Here is a 15,380-nt window from a genome sequence, read left to right on the forward strand (position 1 = left end):
GTCAGAAAAAACACAGGTGCACTTCCCACCCCACTGAGTGGGCACTGGAGCAGGCACATGCCCAGCAAAGGCAGCAGCAGCTCTGCAGCAGGACAGGGGAACAGAGCATGGCTCCCCAAGCTGGCTCTGCACTCTCTGCCCACATCTACTCCCTCTCCTGCTTTCTGCAGGAAATCTGCTCCTGTGCAAACTTAAGGATTCTAAGTCCTTTTCCCCAGTCTATGGAGGGACAAATGAAATGCACTGCTTGAAAGGAGTTGGCAGAACTCAACTTGCACCAGTGGGAACACAGGGCCTGCCAGGGTCTCTGTCTTTTTACCTTCAGGGAGAATATTGCTCATGCTCAGGACAGCCATCAGGTTGTTGACATCACTGTTGATGCTCTGGGCGACTCCGGGGTACTGTGGGACAGAATGGGAGATGGCAGTATTGAGATTAGATGACCTGGTTGTACAGGGCATGATAAAAGCACCTGGCTCAGCATCCACTGCCCCCACATCACAGCCACCTACAGCCTGGCAATGAGCCAGGGCATTCCTGAGCCACACATCCCTCCTCTAAAAGCTTATTCAAAGCCCAGCATCTAAACCAGGGGACAGACAGAAAAGTGAAGATGCAGCTCCTTGCAATCAGGATGGCTTGTTCAGATCCTCTGATGGGAATTCTCCCAACACACAATGGGTTCTCAGACACACAAATCCCACAACAGGCACGGCAGTCAGTCCTTTCCCTCCCACAGCTGAAAGCACACACCCCTGGAAGCCCAGAGTGTGTCATTCCCAGCAGTAGGGCAAGTGGTGAGGCCGCAGCCCAGTCCTGGCAAAGGCGCCTCCTCCTGTTCTCACCTTGTCTGTCAAGAAGGGAAGGAGCCTACACTGCTGAGGAGAATGTGGGCTGATGCCAGAGGGTTGAGATTCTGCTGCTATTACCTTGGCCTAACTTCAGAGAGTACTTAGGACACAAATGGCTTGAGAAGACATCAGCACCCACTGATACTATTTCTGAAGTCTTTCCACACTACAAAAACCCACCTGTTAGTGGTTTTTTGTTGAGTTGCCTGGGATACTGCTCAGTCAGCAAGGGACCACACTTCTTTGGATTATAAACCATGCTGTACAAGGAGCTCTAGAATTCAGTCTTGTTGGAAACAGCCACCTGAGGTTGCTGACACCCAGAAAGGGGCCTGGGATATGTGCACATCCCAGGAAGGGGACTGACCTATAGAGCAGGTGGGACCCTCCCATACAGCCCTAAAAATACAAGCAGTCCCTTAGCACCATTATGCCATGCTGCAGTGACATACCTATGGGATGTCTCTTGCTCACCTGGACTCAGACTGGCTCAAGCTGCAAAACCTTTCCTGTCTTTTCCAGTCAGCTTGCACTAGGTAAGACATCACTAGACCCACATCTTCACTTGCATTAAAATGTTTCTTATTTGTCTAGCAGCACACAGGCAGTTCCCCTGTCCTTCTGTGGGCTCAAACAAGACAAGGCTGGTCTGTAAAGCCCACCTGGATTTTCATGGCAACTTCTTTCCCATTTTTCAAGCGTGCCAGATGAACCTGACCAATTGAAGCAGCAGCAAAGGGACGTTCTTCAAAGGACTCCAGTTTATCCCTCCAGTTGGGGCCGAGATCATTGTTCAGCGTTTTCTACAAATAAATAGAAAGGATCAGGGCATGGGAAGCAAAGATTTTAAGACTTTCAGACTTGGAAATCTAAAATTCCTCTAAGGTGACTGAGTTCTGAGTACCTATAACCTGCTTTCTAGATCATCCTCTGTGCCTTGTCATTGCACACCAAGGCAAGGAATGGTCCAGCCAGCAATGCTGCCCCAGCACTGAACCGATGCTGATCATATCTCTGTGAGGCTCTGCCCTAAAGGACAGAAATCTTTAACACAAACACCACTGCCTTCGCAATACAAACATCCCCTTTTAGGTGCCACTTGCTATCTTCCAGAAAATGAGCAAGGAGTTAGCTATTTCTCCTCTTTCATCATGCTGCCAAGCTGAACAGAAGCAATCCAGACATGACTCTCTTTAAGGCAATATTGACAATTAAACATCACAGCCTGCTTTAACAGCTTTTTTGCTACCCTGCCAGACTGCCGTATTTAAGTTCTAGCTCTGCTTAGTGTCCTTCAGAAGGTAAGTAGTGCTGCCAGTTCCTTTTGCACCACTCTTTACATGTTAATTTACAGAGAACATATACACTGTGGAAAGCAGACTTAGTCTGCTTCATTCTGGGTCTTCTTGATGGCAACTTAACCAAAATGGTAAGGACAAAGCTGCTGTTAATTTTCCAGCAGACTAAGGCTTGGCATGTAGACATATCTAGACACCAGCTTAAGACCCTAAAAAATAGAAGAGAAAACAGAAGAGAAGGCTACACTCAACAAGACCCTGCAATCATATTTGTGTGTAGCATCCTGTTCCATCAGCATTAATCTCAGGACATGAAAAACTCCCACATTTTTTCCCCTCTGTCTAGACCCAAACTTCCATTTTTTTGAGAAGACAGCACATAATTGAGAGAAGGAATCACACATTACCCACAACTGAAAACATTGGAAGAATACTCTTTAAAATCCCCATCCTCCTCCCTAAGGAATGTCACAGGTGACTTTTATTCTGTCATTGTCCCTTTCCCTGATAAGCACTCAGGAATATTCCTCACCATCATCTGCTTTATTGGCATGAAGTCAGCACTCTGACGCACACGCTCAAAAATCCTCTGGAGATGGGGGTTGATGAAGGCATCATCTGCCAAGGGAAAGCACACAGCAGTCAGTGCAGGCATTGCATTCTCCAACACACACACATGTGCACCTGCATTCAGACAAGCCTGGCTGTCCTGCCCCAGGCACACCCCAGGGAAGGTTTTGGAAGTAGTTCTTTAGTTCTTTTGGTGTGGTGACAGGTTGCACAGACCCAAGAGCAGAGTGCTCTGCCTCTGTCACACACCAGCCCATCTTCTGGCTGGCAGCACGACAACATCCAGGTCTAGGAGAGGCCACTGCCTCATGGAAACACAGGCCACAGAAGGGACCACTGAAGAGCCATCCCAACACTCCAAGGTTCCCAATGTGGTTTCATCCAGTTCATTTTAAGGGGCAGCAGCTCCTCTAGAACACTGTGCAATGGTAAAACAGCACTTACACAAGTACTGAACTCTTGGAGAAATCAGCATTCAGCATCTGCTATTGTAAACAACTGTCCAAAGGCAGAGCAACTACAAGTGGGCAGAAGAGAACATAGCTGAGCCAAAACTTTTAAGTCAGAAGGATTTAGCAAATATTTACACTCATAAGAAAGAGGAGGGGCTGGGACATCTTGAAAGATTAGTTCTCTGCTTGAACAAAGGCTTCTACAACAACTCAGAGAAAAACTACCATTTCTGGCAAACTTTTCATTTCATAAATGATTATGAAGGAATTAGATTTATCTGCTGCTCTCCCAGCACTGCAAAAGTCCAGGCTACAGGCCTTGATCCTGAGAACTGAACCTGCACACACGACTGTGACATTCAAACAGAAATTTATTGTTCCTCTCCAAATACACATGTATGAACCACCTTACATCTATCTCAGGAAACAAGAAACAAACTGTGACCTTAAGAGGACTGTCCTGGGAAGAAGGATGGAAAGGAATGCAGAGAAAAAGATAAATAATGCAGAGATGTGACACTAACACTCAGAATTGTTTACAAATTCCCATTGAAGCCGTAATAGCATTTAAAAGTGGAACCAACAGGAAATACATTTAAAAGTGGAACCAACAGGAGGTTTTTAAGAGGAGCTCCCATTCCATCACTGCAAGTTGGAGATGAGCAGGCTTTGCAGGAACAGTGAGTAGAACCCCTGCTGTGACGTTACAAACCCGCAAGAAGGTGAGACATTGCATTTGCGTGTGCACTGCAAACACCAAAAGAAACACCTGCTCTGTCACTGATGGTGTGTCACCACCCAGCTTCTGAACACTCCAAAAACTATTCTCAGGGGTATGTGAAGGTATTAACCATCATGCTGCAACATGCAACCTGCACTGCCAAGGGTGACTGGGCAGAAGGAGAATGGATCTCAACCAAGAGCAACTCCTGCTCCCAGAAGCCATTTGTGTCAGGGCATCAGCATCTGCTACAGGCATTTGAGATAAACTTCTGTTACTTGCTTTATTGCTGACATCCATAAACTTCTCAAGGTGTTGCAACCCCTAGTCTGAGAGGGCAGCCATCCTTAGCTGGGGTGCTTGACCACCCCCCCTCTTTGTTCATGAGCACAATGTCAAATAGCCAAGGAACCTGCAAGTCCAGGTTGACTGTACAGAAACTCACCAGCAGTGTCAAAAATCAGTTGTGCGGTGGAAGCAACTCTGCCAAAGCCAGGCTTACAACATGCTGATGAATAAGGTTTTACGTCTTTGTGGTCAACTGGTGAGGCCTTACTGGAACAAAACACGCAGCAGGAGCCAAGGCAGGGCACTCTCAGCTGGCAAATGCAGCTGCCTTTCCAACATCTCCCAGAACACAGGATGACTGGGAGCCCTTGGCATCTCCTCTGTGTAGGACCTTTAGGAATGTGGGTCCCTAACAAATCCACTGACTCCCACATCAGGGAGCCACAGCAGACATCAGGGCTTTTAAGGGCACTGCTGTAGGTAGCTCCTGCCCACAATTAACACCCAGACCTGCGGATAGAAGCAGTGAATTCAAACTCACCAGGCCACAGAGAAGCCCATGAAGTGGCAGGACCTGCCTGAAATCCTCCTGTCCAAACAGCCAGCCCATGAAACAGACAATCTGCATTGTTGATGGTGTCTGATTTATTTCACCACAGCTGTCCCCCAGCAAGGTCACCATGTGCCTGTGTTCTTGCCAGGCATAGCAGAGCCCACACACTTATAGCAAGAGTCCAAATGAGGGCTGGGTACAACCACTGAGGTTGCTGAAGGCCTGTTCTTGACACCAGAGTGAAGTCAATCAGCAAGTATTTGACACTCCTGCCAGAGCACCGTAACATTAGGAGACAACAGGCAAGTTACAAAAATCCAGAGCATTTCTGCTCCTCAGAGCCAGCCTTTCACAGCTACTCCCTCTGCACTCACATCCAGGCCTAGGGCAGCTGTGACCAGGCTTGGGCACACATCAGGCACAACTCAGTAGTGTCCCAAGAGTCTGAAATTAATCCCACCTACGGCAGATGAGTTTAACTGCAGAGCTGATTTCCAGGTATGGCTTGCTCAGCCCACATACCAGAGGCACTGGAAAGCAAGGAGCTCCTCCTGGATCTGCACTGGGAGCCATCAGTGGCACCTGGCAGTTTCTAGAGGGTGAGAAAACAGCAGGTGGGTGGCAGCCTTTGACACAGCAGCTGATGCCTCCCACTAGGCTTTGCCAGGTGGCCATCAGCCTGGCACCCACCTGAACCAACTGATTAGCAGATGAAATGCCAGTCAGGGCTCTCTGGAACAAGGAGCTGATCTTGCTTTGTTGGCGAGCCCAAGTTATTTAATACTCTGCTAGATGCAGTCTCATCAGCTAATACCTACAAAAATTCAAGCAGAAGCACAAGCCAAGCAAACCAAGTACTTCAAACACTGAGACACTTACTCAGTTTCAGAAACACACTGAAAGATATTTCCAGACAAGTCTTACAGCTATTTTTGGCTGGTTCTTTCCTTCCCTATCAGGCTGGGCAGGAAGGCAAATTGGAAAGATCCAGATAAGGCTTGAACTGAGCACACCTGCCATCTCCCAGGAGTAACCTAAGAGTTCAGTGCAGACACTGATGTCACTCATGCCTTCACCTGTGGTCACTGGCCTCAGAGCTCAATGGGATAAATAGCAGTTTGAAGTCTTCTCAGGATGGAAACAAGTGTTTTATACCTGATAAGATTCAGCTGTACTGGCCTTTCCAGTAAAGCTTCAGTGCCCACAGAGCATGTAAACCACAAACAGGTTGCTATAATGGGAGAGCATTGTGGATATAACCTTGACCACTTTTGGTGAAGAAAGAACAGGATCACATTCTTGTTGTCACCCTCCTCATTTCTGGCAGGACACCTGCAATTGGAGTGTAATACAGCTCTGCTTCTCAAAAATTGCTTGTAACACAGACACTAAAATTCACAGTGTCACCCTACTGTCAACCAATTTCAGTTATACACAATAAGGACATTGGGAGAGTGGTGGTGCATATAGTGCATACATCTATTTACTTCATACTGGGATTAGATGGAGCTCAAACATTTCCATCACTGCTCTCACAGGAGAAAGCCATTTGTTCGGTCTCCACATTCACTTGACACTGCCTCATGGCAGACAGCTGACCCTGTGTCACACCTGGCAGCACTAAGGACAGCTGAGGACTTGTGCTGCCACTTACCTTGAATGCTCAGCATCTGTCCCAGCTTTAGTGCTGCTCCCCGGACCTTGCACAAGGTTCTCACGATCCTTTCTGCATTGGCCTCTGACAGGAACGGGCTAGAATCCATCACTGCTTTCTTCCCTGAGGGCAAGGAGAGAGAGTATGAATGAAGAACACCCTTATCTTGACAAGTCCACTCCACTGTGCTAGCCCACATTCCACAGGAAATTTGCCCTTCCCTAGGGAAATCAAACCAGGACTACACTGAGTGCCTTCACTGCAACCCAGGGGCACGGACTGAAGCTGTACATGTGCCTTGGGACAACTTTGACATCGTTGGCTTGAGGGCCAGGAGCAGCAAGTCACAGCCTCCAAGAACGTCTGTGCTGCTCTGCAAACCGTCTGGGATCCTGAGCAGATGTCGGTGCTTGAACTCACTGTACCAGCTAGCACAGCCTACAACATTGTGCAAAGGTGTCTCGGGTCCCACACCATGGGCTGCAGCACAGCCATAGCCTCAGAAGGGCAGCAGGAGTGAGCCACAGCAAGGGGGAATCCTCAACACACCAGCATAGACCAATAACAGGCCTCTTCCAACCTCAGGGTGGAAGCTTGCACAGAACAAGACCAAAATATACACACTCAAACACACACATTCCCGTCCCCAAGAGTGGGTAAAGCCTGATGTCTGACAGGCTCAGAGAGGTCATGCAGCCATGTGCACACCAGTGCCACGGTTCCAAGTATGCAACAGGGGGATTGTGTGGCATAAGAAGCACTTCCCCTCCACTTTTAAATTTTTTTTTATTAAGGGAGAGGGGAAGGAAACCCTGATGGTCCCTTTGGGAGAAGCAGCCCAGAACTACCTTCCAGGGCAATGCCCAGTAGAGCAGGGACCGAGGGGGCAGGCAGACACCCGCCTACCACTTCTGCTGGGGCTGCAGATCAGCTCCTGCTGACAGAGAGCCAAGCAGGAGGAAGGTCAGGCCTTGCAGCCAGGCTGCAGAGCTCACAGCTAATACACTGATCTTGCAGCTACATTGTTTTTAGAATACTTTAGGGGAGCAGAGCACAGAACAGCTGAAACCCCTATAAACAATAAGCAGCACCCAAAAAGGCACAGCAGATGAAAACAGCCCTGGAGATCTCAGGCAGATGGAAATTACTGGTGTGCCATGTGCTAACTGGAGCAGCCAGAGATCCTTTCCACCTCCTGGTAGCTCTCAGGAAGGGTCTTAGACTGTCCAGGGGACAGGACAAGTAACAGAGACAGACTGAAGTAGCTGCTGTCTAAGAACTCTGGCAGCTCCCACAACTTGGTGCCATTTTCTTGAGGTGCCAAGCACATTACTGATCTGACAGATGCCCTTCAGTCCCTGCAAGCAGCTGGAGTGCTTACAGACCTTCCCTGCAGAAGTGATTCCACAGAACTCTCTTCTGGCAGAGCACAGATGTGTGAGGTACGTACTGCTCTCCTGCCCTTCATCCCCCCTCTTTCCTTCATCTGTTTCGTGGGATAGCAGCAAGATGGCACTGCATGTGGGACATCTCTCTACAAATCCCTATCCTAAGTCAAGAATGTACAGGAAAAGGAAAGAGAGGAATAAAACCACCAGGAGTACACAGGACAACCATGCTGCTCTTGAGAGCAAGATACAGAAAAGCAGGAGGGGTCCAGAATTCACTATTTCCAACACACTGCAATCCTCAGAGCACATTTTGCTCTGGATAATGGATGGAAGGAGCCTTAAGAGACTGAACAGCTAGACCTACCCAGGGCAGAAGGATCTGGCTTTGCACACTTGAAAAGCTGTCTCTTAACTGTCCTATCAGGAAAACTGTGTCCTTAGCAATGACGAGGCAAATCCCTGTATGAGATGACACACAGGACCTAGGGAAAGTACTGAATCAAAGCCGTGCCTTCCTTCACACCACTGCACACAAAAACATCCTCCTTTGAGTCAGCAGCAGAATAAAGGAGTTTGTTAATGATTAAAGCCACCTCCAGAAGCCAGTGAACCCTGACAGTTTTAAGTCTTATCAGAGAAAAAGCCAAACACAGGCAGGCCCAAGTCCTCTTCTCCTGGCAGGCTTCTCACTGAAGTCCAGCCTGCAGGGGCAATACCTGATCACCAGGCAGCCCAATAGCATGTGAGCAGCTCTTGCTCATGTACTTTGCTACAAGCAGCATCAACAAGAAGGTGACCTGGAAGCAAGATTGAAAAGCAGGAGTACGTAAATGGCAAGCAGAGAGAAAACAGACACAGGCTTCCAAGGCTGGGTGGAATGGGAGTGGGGATAAAACCCACCACAAGTTCATGAAAAAATATACCAATTTTCAGTGAGTCAACATTTTACCCAAAAATGGCTGGCACCTTTTGGTGCCTCACATTATTTCCTCCCCATCTTCAGATCACAAAGCTGGTTTCACCTATTTCATCAGGGAAAGAAAAAAGAGGCAAATAGAAGTCACATACAAGCTGTGGCAGCATGGACACCTCAGAAATTAAGGCTCCTGCAGCCACAGTGCCTGGGCCTGTCAGTTCTGCCACAGAAAAGGCAGCAGGCACACACCCTCACTAGTGCTTGACCCACTTTTTTTTCCTTTCCAAATTCAGAATCAGCATGAACCTTTCCAAACCTGTGTGCAACTCACAGCTGCATCACTCCTCTTCCACCTTCTTTGCCACTGTCAAATGGAGAACTAGTGACTGGACTTTGTGTATATTTGTTTTAGGACCATCTGCCACAGAAACTTGGGGGCAAGGGAATACTCAAGAACATGGCCTAAGCACTTGGGACTGACAACCCAAGGATATTGCATTACTCCCTTTCATAAGAAAATCCCTCTGTGTTCAAATCCAGGCCAAGTGCCAGCCTGTCAGGGCTCTGTCCAGCCTGGCATTTGTGCATTGCCTGAACAACTGCCCAGGACAGGTCATTAATAAGTGACAAAGTTGTCCTTGAACCCAGAGTCTCTTTACTTGTAACAGCAGCTGTTTATCTGGGCACTCTCATTTTAATTGCTGGGAATTCATTCTACTTTCCCATTCCCACCCTGCGTGGGCCTTACACTGTAAATACATGCTTTAAATACTGAGGCTGCCATCAAGGTCACCAGCGACAGAGGAGGTTATCAGCCTACCAGGAAAATTCAAACTGGAAATCAAGTAAGTCATTCTCTTTTTAACAAAAGAAGATGAGCCAAACCCCTCAAAGATGGCAGCATTAAGACCTTAAGGCCTTTAAAAAAAAAAAAAAGAAACACAAAAAACCAAAGAAACCTGCACCTATTCACAAGAATTTGGCAGCAGAAGGAATTTACATCCAGGACATCAGGCTTGGATGGAAAAGGAAGAAATTCACCAACTCTTGCACCAGACATATTTCCTTTAGCCTAAGTCCCTGAAGAAGTGAATTGTTTATGGAAACAGAGACAATCCAAAGTAGAGAGAGAAGGGTCCTGTGGCTACTAGACAAGGATGGGGAAACTGAGCAGGAAAAAACAGATCAGCACTAGCACAATTACTAGAGAACGTGCAGGAGAGTAGGAATTTGCAGTCCCTCTGATAACAGCAATGGAAAGAAGAAGTACAAGCTGTGCTGTCAGGATCATGTGTAGCTCAGGAGTGTCTGGCTTAGGGGTTGGGACTAAAGGACCAGTGTTTCTAACTCCATTTTAAAGGCATAAAGACACTTTAGTTTGTACTAACTAGGCAAGAGGAGGGCAACCAAGAGAAAGCTCTTCCTCGTTACTCCTGGATGCCAGTGAGAGTGTGAAATTCTTAGGCGTGCCTTTGTGCATACACACATCCCACTTGTTTAAGTCTGGAGTGCCAAGAAGTTACTATTAATATTGCAGCAGTAGGGAGGGAAATTATATCCTCTATCAGCTTCCCAGGAACAGGACAATATGTCATTCTCAAAAGAGACAGGTCTTAGCCCAAACTCATGGTGCTGGCAGCCACAAAACCTGGGCACAAATGCCTCAAGCTATAATCAGGAAAGGGGCACAGAGGTACTTCTAAAGAAATATAGAGGTACTTATGTCAAGAGATTTGCTCCAAGAACAGCTCAGGCTGGTACTGTCAGAAGAACAGTAAGAAAATGGAATCTTGGACTCCCATTGTGTCAGTATCCTCTGCTGTGCATTTCTGCAGGAGCAGAGCCCATGGAGAGAGCTCTCATTCATGGAGTCCTACCCACCACTGAAATACTGCGGAAAACACATCCAAGGACACTAGCCAGAGGCTGTAGCTGAGTCACCTGGAAACCTTCCTGTGTCTTTGGCCTGAGAAGCTCCAGAAGAGTTCGAAGCTTGCACATCTTTCACTTTTGCCTCACCTCCACACTTGCTGCTCTTGGCTCATTCTCAGTTCCACTATTGATATTATTCTCCTTTACAGCACAGTCACTACTCCAAGATCTTATCTAAGCAGACTTGACAGCAAAAGGAGAAGCAACAAGGAAAGACAAACAAACACCTAAAAATAAAAGCCAGGTCATTTTCTAATTCCCTGCCTAGCACTAAAGTTGGCAGTTCTCATTGCCTCATTTTTTAATCAAGGTTTGTTCAAGAAAATCACTCTTCCCAAAGCAGGATTCAAGACTATAGAGCAGGCTTCTGACACAGAAAAATAATAGTTTCCCCAGGAAGAAAAAAAAGTTTAGAGGTGCAATTGCTTTATTGCAAGGAGAAAGTGTCTGCTGCCCTCTAAATTTAAAAAAAAAAAAAAAAATCCTTCTCATGCTGTAAGAGAGGAACAAAGCTCATGTTATTCCCTCAAACTTCATAGCTCTGCAAACTCCTGTTTTCACTTGGGGTGTGCCCAATTAGAAAATACTCTGGCAAGCAGAGAAATACCAACAGTTGTGCAATTCCACCTCTGTTACAGGCAACATAAATCATCAGCTTCCAACAGGTATCAACAACCTGTCAAACATCCCAAGTGCTGAAAGCAAAAACTCTTCAAGGATTCTCTACAGGATGGGCTGTGTTTGCCTGGATTCATGTTGTTAAATCAAAGCAAAGAAACCCACCCATCCTCACACACCTCAGGTCTTAGAGAGAAACAAGAACTCTTTGCCAAGGATCCTTTTTCTCTGCTGGGCTGCTCAGCACTGCCTTGCAGTTAATATTTGCATCTTGGTATTCCTAGTACAAGCAGAGTCCTGGATTGTCCACAACCTCTGCCTCCCACTAATGGAAATACGTTTCGCATTCTGCGGTGTTGTTTTAGGGTTTGGGAATTTCTTTTGGTTGGGATTTTTTTGTTCAGTTGCTTAGTTTTTTTAGTGTTTTTCCCCCTTCCAAATGTCTTCATTTTCCAGCCACTCCCGTACCTCCTGAAACAGAAGTTCAGTTTCCATCCTTTTTCCACCCCCAAAGATGACCACGGTGAAGACAGAAATTGGCTTTGTAGTAGAATACTACCAGCCACAGAGTAAAGTTACAAGGACCCAGCAGTTGTCATTATCTCAAAGTAATGCTTCTGAACCAGGAATGATTTGACTTCATTTTTACTTCTAGCTACAAGTACTTCAACCTTTCATCAGCTCCCTCCAGTCACTGGAAGTAACCTGAACACAACCATACCAGCCAAACCAGAAGATCAAATAGCCGAAGATCAAATAGCCTGCAGCAACTGTCACAGACATTGACGTTTTGCAGTATCCCACCAAAGCTTTTCCTGGATAACAAACAAGTGAATGGAACCATAAACTTTAGAATAAATCTCATGGTTTCTGAAGAACACCACCATGTATTTCTATGCCCTAAACCACTGACCCCCACACACCCCACCATATTTTACCAACACCTTTGCTTAGAAGAAAGCCACCATGACATGATCAGGTACAATTTCGGAACATTTACCTCTAACTTCAAATAAGCTGGGAAGGAAAGAGGATCAGGTCTATTTGCACAGCACAGCCTTTTGCATGTTATGAGGATCCTTTAGAAGGCAGCAAAAGACAGATATTGGAAATAGACAACTGCCATTTAATTTGAATTGCATAAAGTGCTTTGCCTCTCTTACATGACAGCAGCCATCCTCCAAGTTCCTCCTAGGCAGAACATCCTTTAATTTCAAAAAGACTACAACCACTAACAAAATTTTCAGACACACAGGCTCATCTAAAGTTTCTGTACTGATAGAAATACATGGTTTCACTGAACAGTTTAAAAAGAATTGTTAAGACAATCCAAGAATGGGCACAAGGATAGGATTCAACCTCAGGGTTGGCTATGGAAAAGTAAAGCTGTACAAACTGTGCTGGCACAAACACATTCTCTGGAATATTCCTCTGACCTCTGTCTATGTAGTGAGGCTGTGGCGTAGGGAGATGGGAGAAGAGCCAGGAGATGAAGGATTATATTGAAAATAGAAGAACTACCCATATCCTCCTGTTATTCTGCTTCACCATCCAGCCTTCAAAAGAATACAAATCTTGGAAACTCAGGTAAACTGTGTCTGGGGATAAAATAAAGAGGAGGAAAAAAAGAAAACAGAAAGAAATTGAAAGGGCTTACCACTGCGTTCTTCAGGTCTAAGGCTCTTCTTTGCCACTTCTGCCAAAGCCCCAATGCCAAGACCAACAGCCAGTCCTTCAAAATAAGGAGAAAAAGACTCAAGTCAGAGTGAAAAAAATACTTCCAAGCCACATACAGAGGCGTTTTTGGTAATTAACTTTAAGCCACGCATTCAAATGCACAACAGCTCTATTAGAACATCCTGGGGTTTGCAATGGAGTCATCTTCACTTGACACTGAAGAGTTTTCTCCTATACTTCTTCAGCCCAGCATGCCAGGCAGGAATCATAGGTTAGGCCAGTCTGGGACATCTGGCTTTTATAAAGCATGTCACAAGTGTTACTCAGAGCTCTGTGCTCTGGCTAATGTCCTGCTCTAGACTCAAATCATGGAGCTTAAAAAAAAAGAGGAAAAAAAGATGCCAAAACTCTCACAATCATGGTTCTTAAAGTACAATTCTCAGGAGGGAACAGAATCCCTCTCACCCCCCACCACGCCACTATAGCAGGAGAAAAAAACCGTATTTAGGATGAAGCCACTGCCAGTAGAGTGTAAGGTTTTGCAACCCTGCTGTCTAAGCCATAAATTTAATTGTGCTCATTAGCTATCTCTTCCTTCCATGTGCTCATTGACTGTAATGAACAGAAACACGTCTTGCCCGAGGCTCACCTTACACCAGCAGTGTTGTAACCTGCAGTCCCAAGGAGCTGGGCGAGGGAGTAATCCCACACAGCAACAGTAAGACCAGGAGACAAAACAGCAGCAATCCACATGAACTATCACCCTGGCAAGCAGTGAATTCCAGGGTGCTGTTTCACAGCCACAGGTTATGCTACAACTACAAAGGCAGCACTATCTGCCTCCACTAACCAGAGCAAAGCCACTGGAGATTAAATGAGGCACAGATCTGATCATGCAGCAATCCATACTACCAAAGTCTCACTGCCTTCCCAATATCAAATATTTCTTTTTTTAGATAATAAATGACATGGGTAACCAGAACAGATAGTGCTGCTTCATATCTCCTCAGCAGTGGTGCATCCTGCCATGCTGTACTCTGACACTGCTGACAGCACTGTTTTCCAAGCACCCCAAGCCTTCCTCAAGGCACTACTGGAAAACTTCCCAGGTAAAACAACCAGGAAACAAAGTCAGCACAATGAAGGAAGCAGAGCTGTCCAGCACATGGCATTTTGCACGTGTGCAGAAGAGCCACATGCAAAAGTTTTGTCAACTGAAGTGAGAAAGCCTGGCCACAAACAAGGTGACCCTCATCCTGCACTGTAGTTTTTCCTCTCACCCACCAGGTAATTACAACCCCACCTCTCCCAGTACAATTTCAAGCTTGTATAGTTGATCTGCTTCAAAAACAGCTCCACTTTCAGTCTTACAGACTACATGCACCAGGCCAGAGAATCCAGCATAAGGTGAAACACAGGAGGCATCAGTGACATTACAAGGTGGTTGGGGTTTGGGGGTTTTTTTGTTGGTTTAGTGGGGTTTTTGTGGGGTAGTCTTTGTTCAGGTTTTGTTCTTTTTTTTTTTTTTAATTTTTCTATATTTTCTGCAAGTTTTCCTATGGAGTTGCAACACTGAAATAACAACTTGAAGCCTAAGAAATTCTCATGTTAGTAGCTAACCTGTGCAGACCCTTCAGTTGTGCCAAACCAGGCATCACCAATGAGCAATTGTTTTGCACCAGAAATCCTGAGATTTTATTAGCTAAACAAAATGAGAAAAATACCCCTAGGCTTCACAGAAAACAAGCAAAAAAGCTTTTCAAACACAGCATAACACCTATTAAAATGCTGATACATGATCATTTCCAATCAGATCCCACATGCAAGAGAGTAACTTGGAGCAGGCAATGCCAAGAGTCAGACAGGAAGCCAATAAAGACATATCTCATCAACAAGATGTGATTTTCTAGACTAAATACCACTCACAGAACATTTCTGTTGGCCTTGATCCCACTCTCACCACCTCCAAAACAATGCTCCCCACTGTAAATCAGCTTGGTCATTATCAGAGCTAGACTGAACTGACTGGCAGTAATTGGTTTCAAATTAAAAACATCACATCATTTCTAAAGGCTCTACAGTCAATGTTTCAAATTAAAAACTATGAGATTTACTGCTAGGACATAAAATAAAACATATCTGAAGTTTCTAATCTCTTCATCATTAAGACAAACCACTTCTAAAGTAAATGAAAGACTAGGAACCAGATTCTACTCTTCCAGAATAAAGCTGGAGAGGTTATCTCTTGTTTAAAAGCAGCTTGGGCTTACATCAGTGTGGGCAAGATCAGACTACAAATGAATGTGTTTTGCACCTTCTCTCTCATGGATGTGCACAGATGAGCATCTGTACTAATATTGTAGACTGCACTAGAAGAAGAGCTCCTTTTTCAATAGGTGCTCTTACAGTTTCCTCACTGCTCCACTCTGTCCAATTTCCAAAAAAAAAAAAAACCCTCC

At 45.8% G+C, this 15,380-nt stretch overlaps 1 protein-coding gene across 2 annotated transcripts in view; it reads right to left on the bottom strand.

Annotated features, from left to right (window-relative positions):
• Positions 1-15,380, bottom strand: part of COQ8A (coenzyme Q8A) — a 42,975-nt gene that overhangs the window by 6,881 nt on the left and 20,714 nt on the right. For both annotated transcript variants that reach the window (XM_032103271.1, XM_032103272.1), the window contains exons 5-9: positions 12,902-12,976; positions 6,388-6,510; positions 2,682-2,767; positions 1,514-1,654; positions 320-401 (exon numbers count right to left, since the gene is read on the bottom strand). In XM_032103271.1, the coding sequence (XP_031959162.1) occupies positions 320-401; positions 1,514-1,654; positions 2,682-2,767; positions 6,388-6,510; positions 12,902-12,976 (507 nt within the window). The remainder of the gene's footprint in view (positions 1-319; positions 402-1,513; positions 1,655-2,681; positions 2,768-6,387; positions 6,511-12,901; positions 12,977-15,380) is intronic.

Source organism: Corvus moneduloides, chromosome 3 (assembly GCF_009650955.1).
Source record: "Corvus moneduloides isolate bCorMon1 chromosome 3, bCorMon1.pri, whole genome shotgun sequence".
Taxonomy (NCBI): domain Eukaryota; kingdom Metazoa; phylum Chordata; class Aves; order Passeriformes; family Corvidae; genus Corvus; species Corvus moneduloides.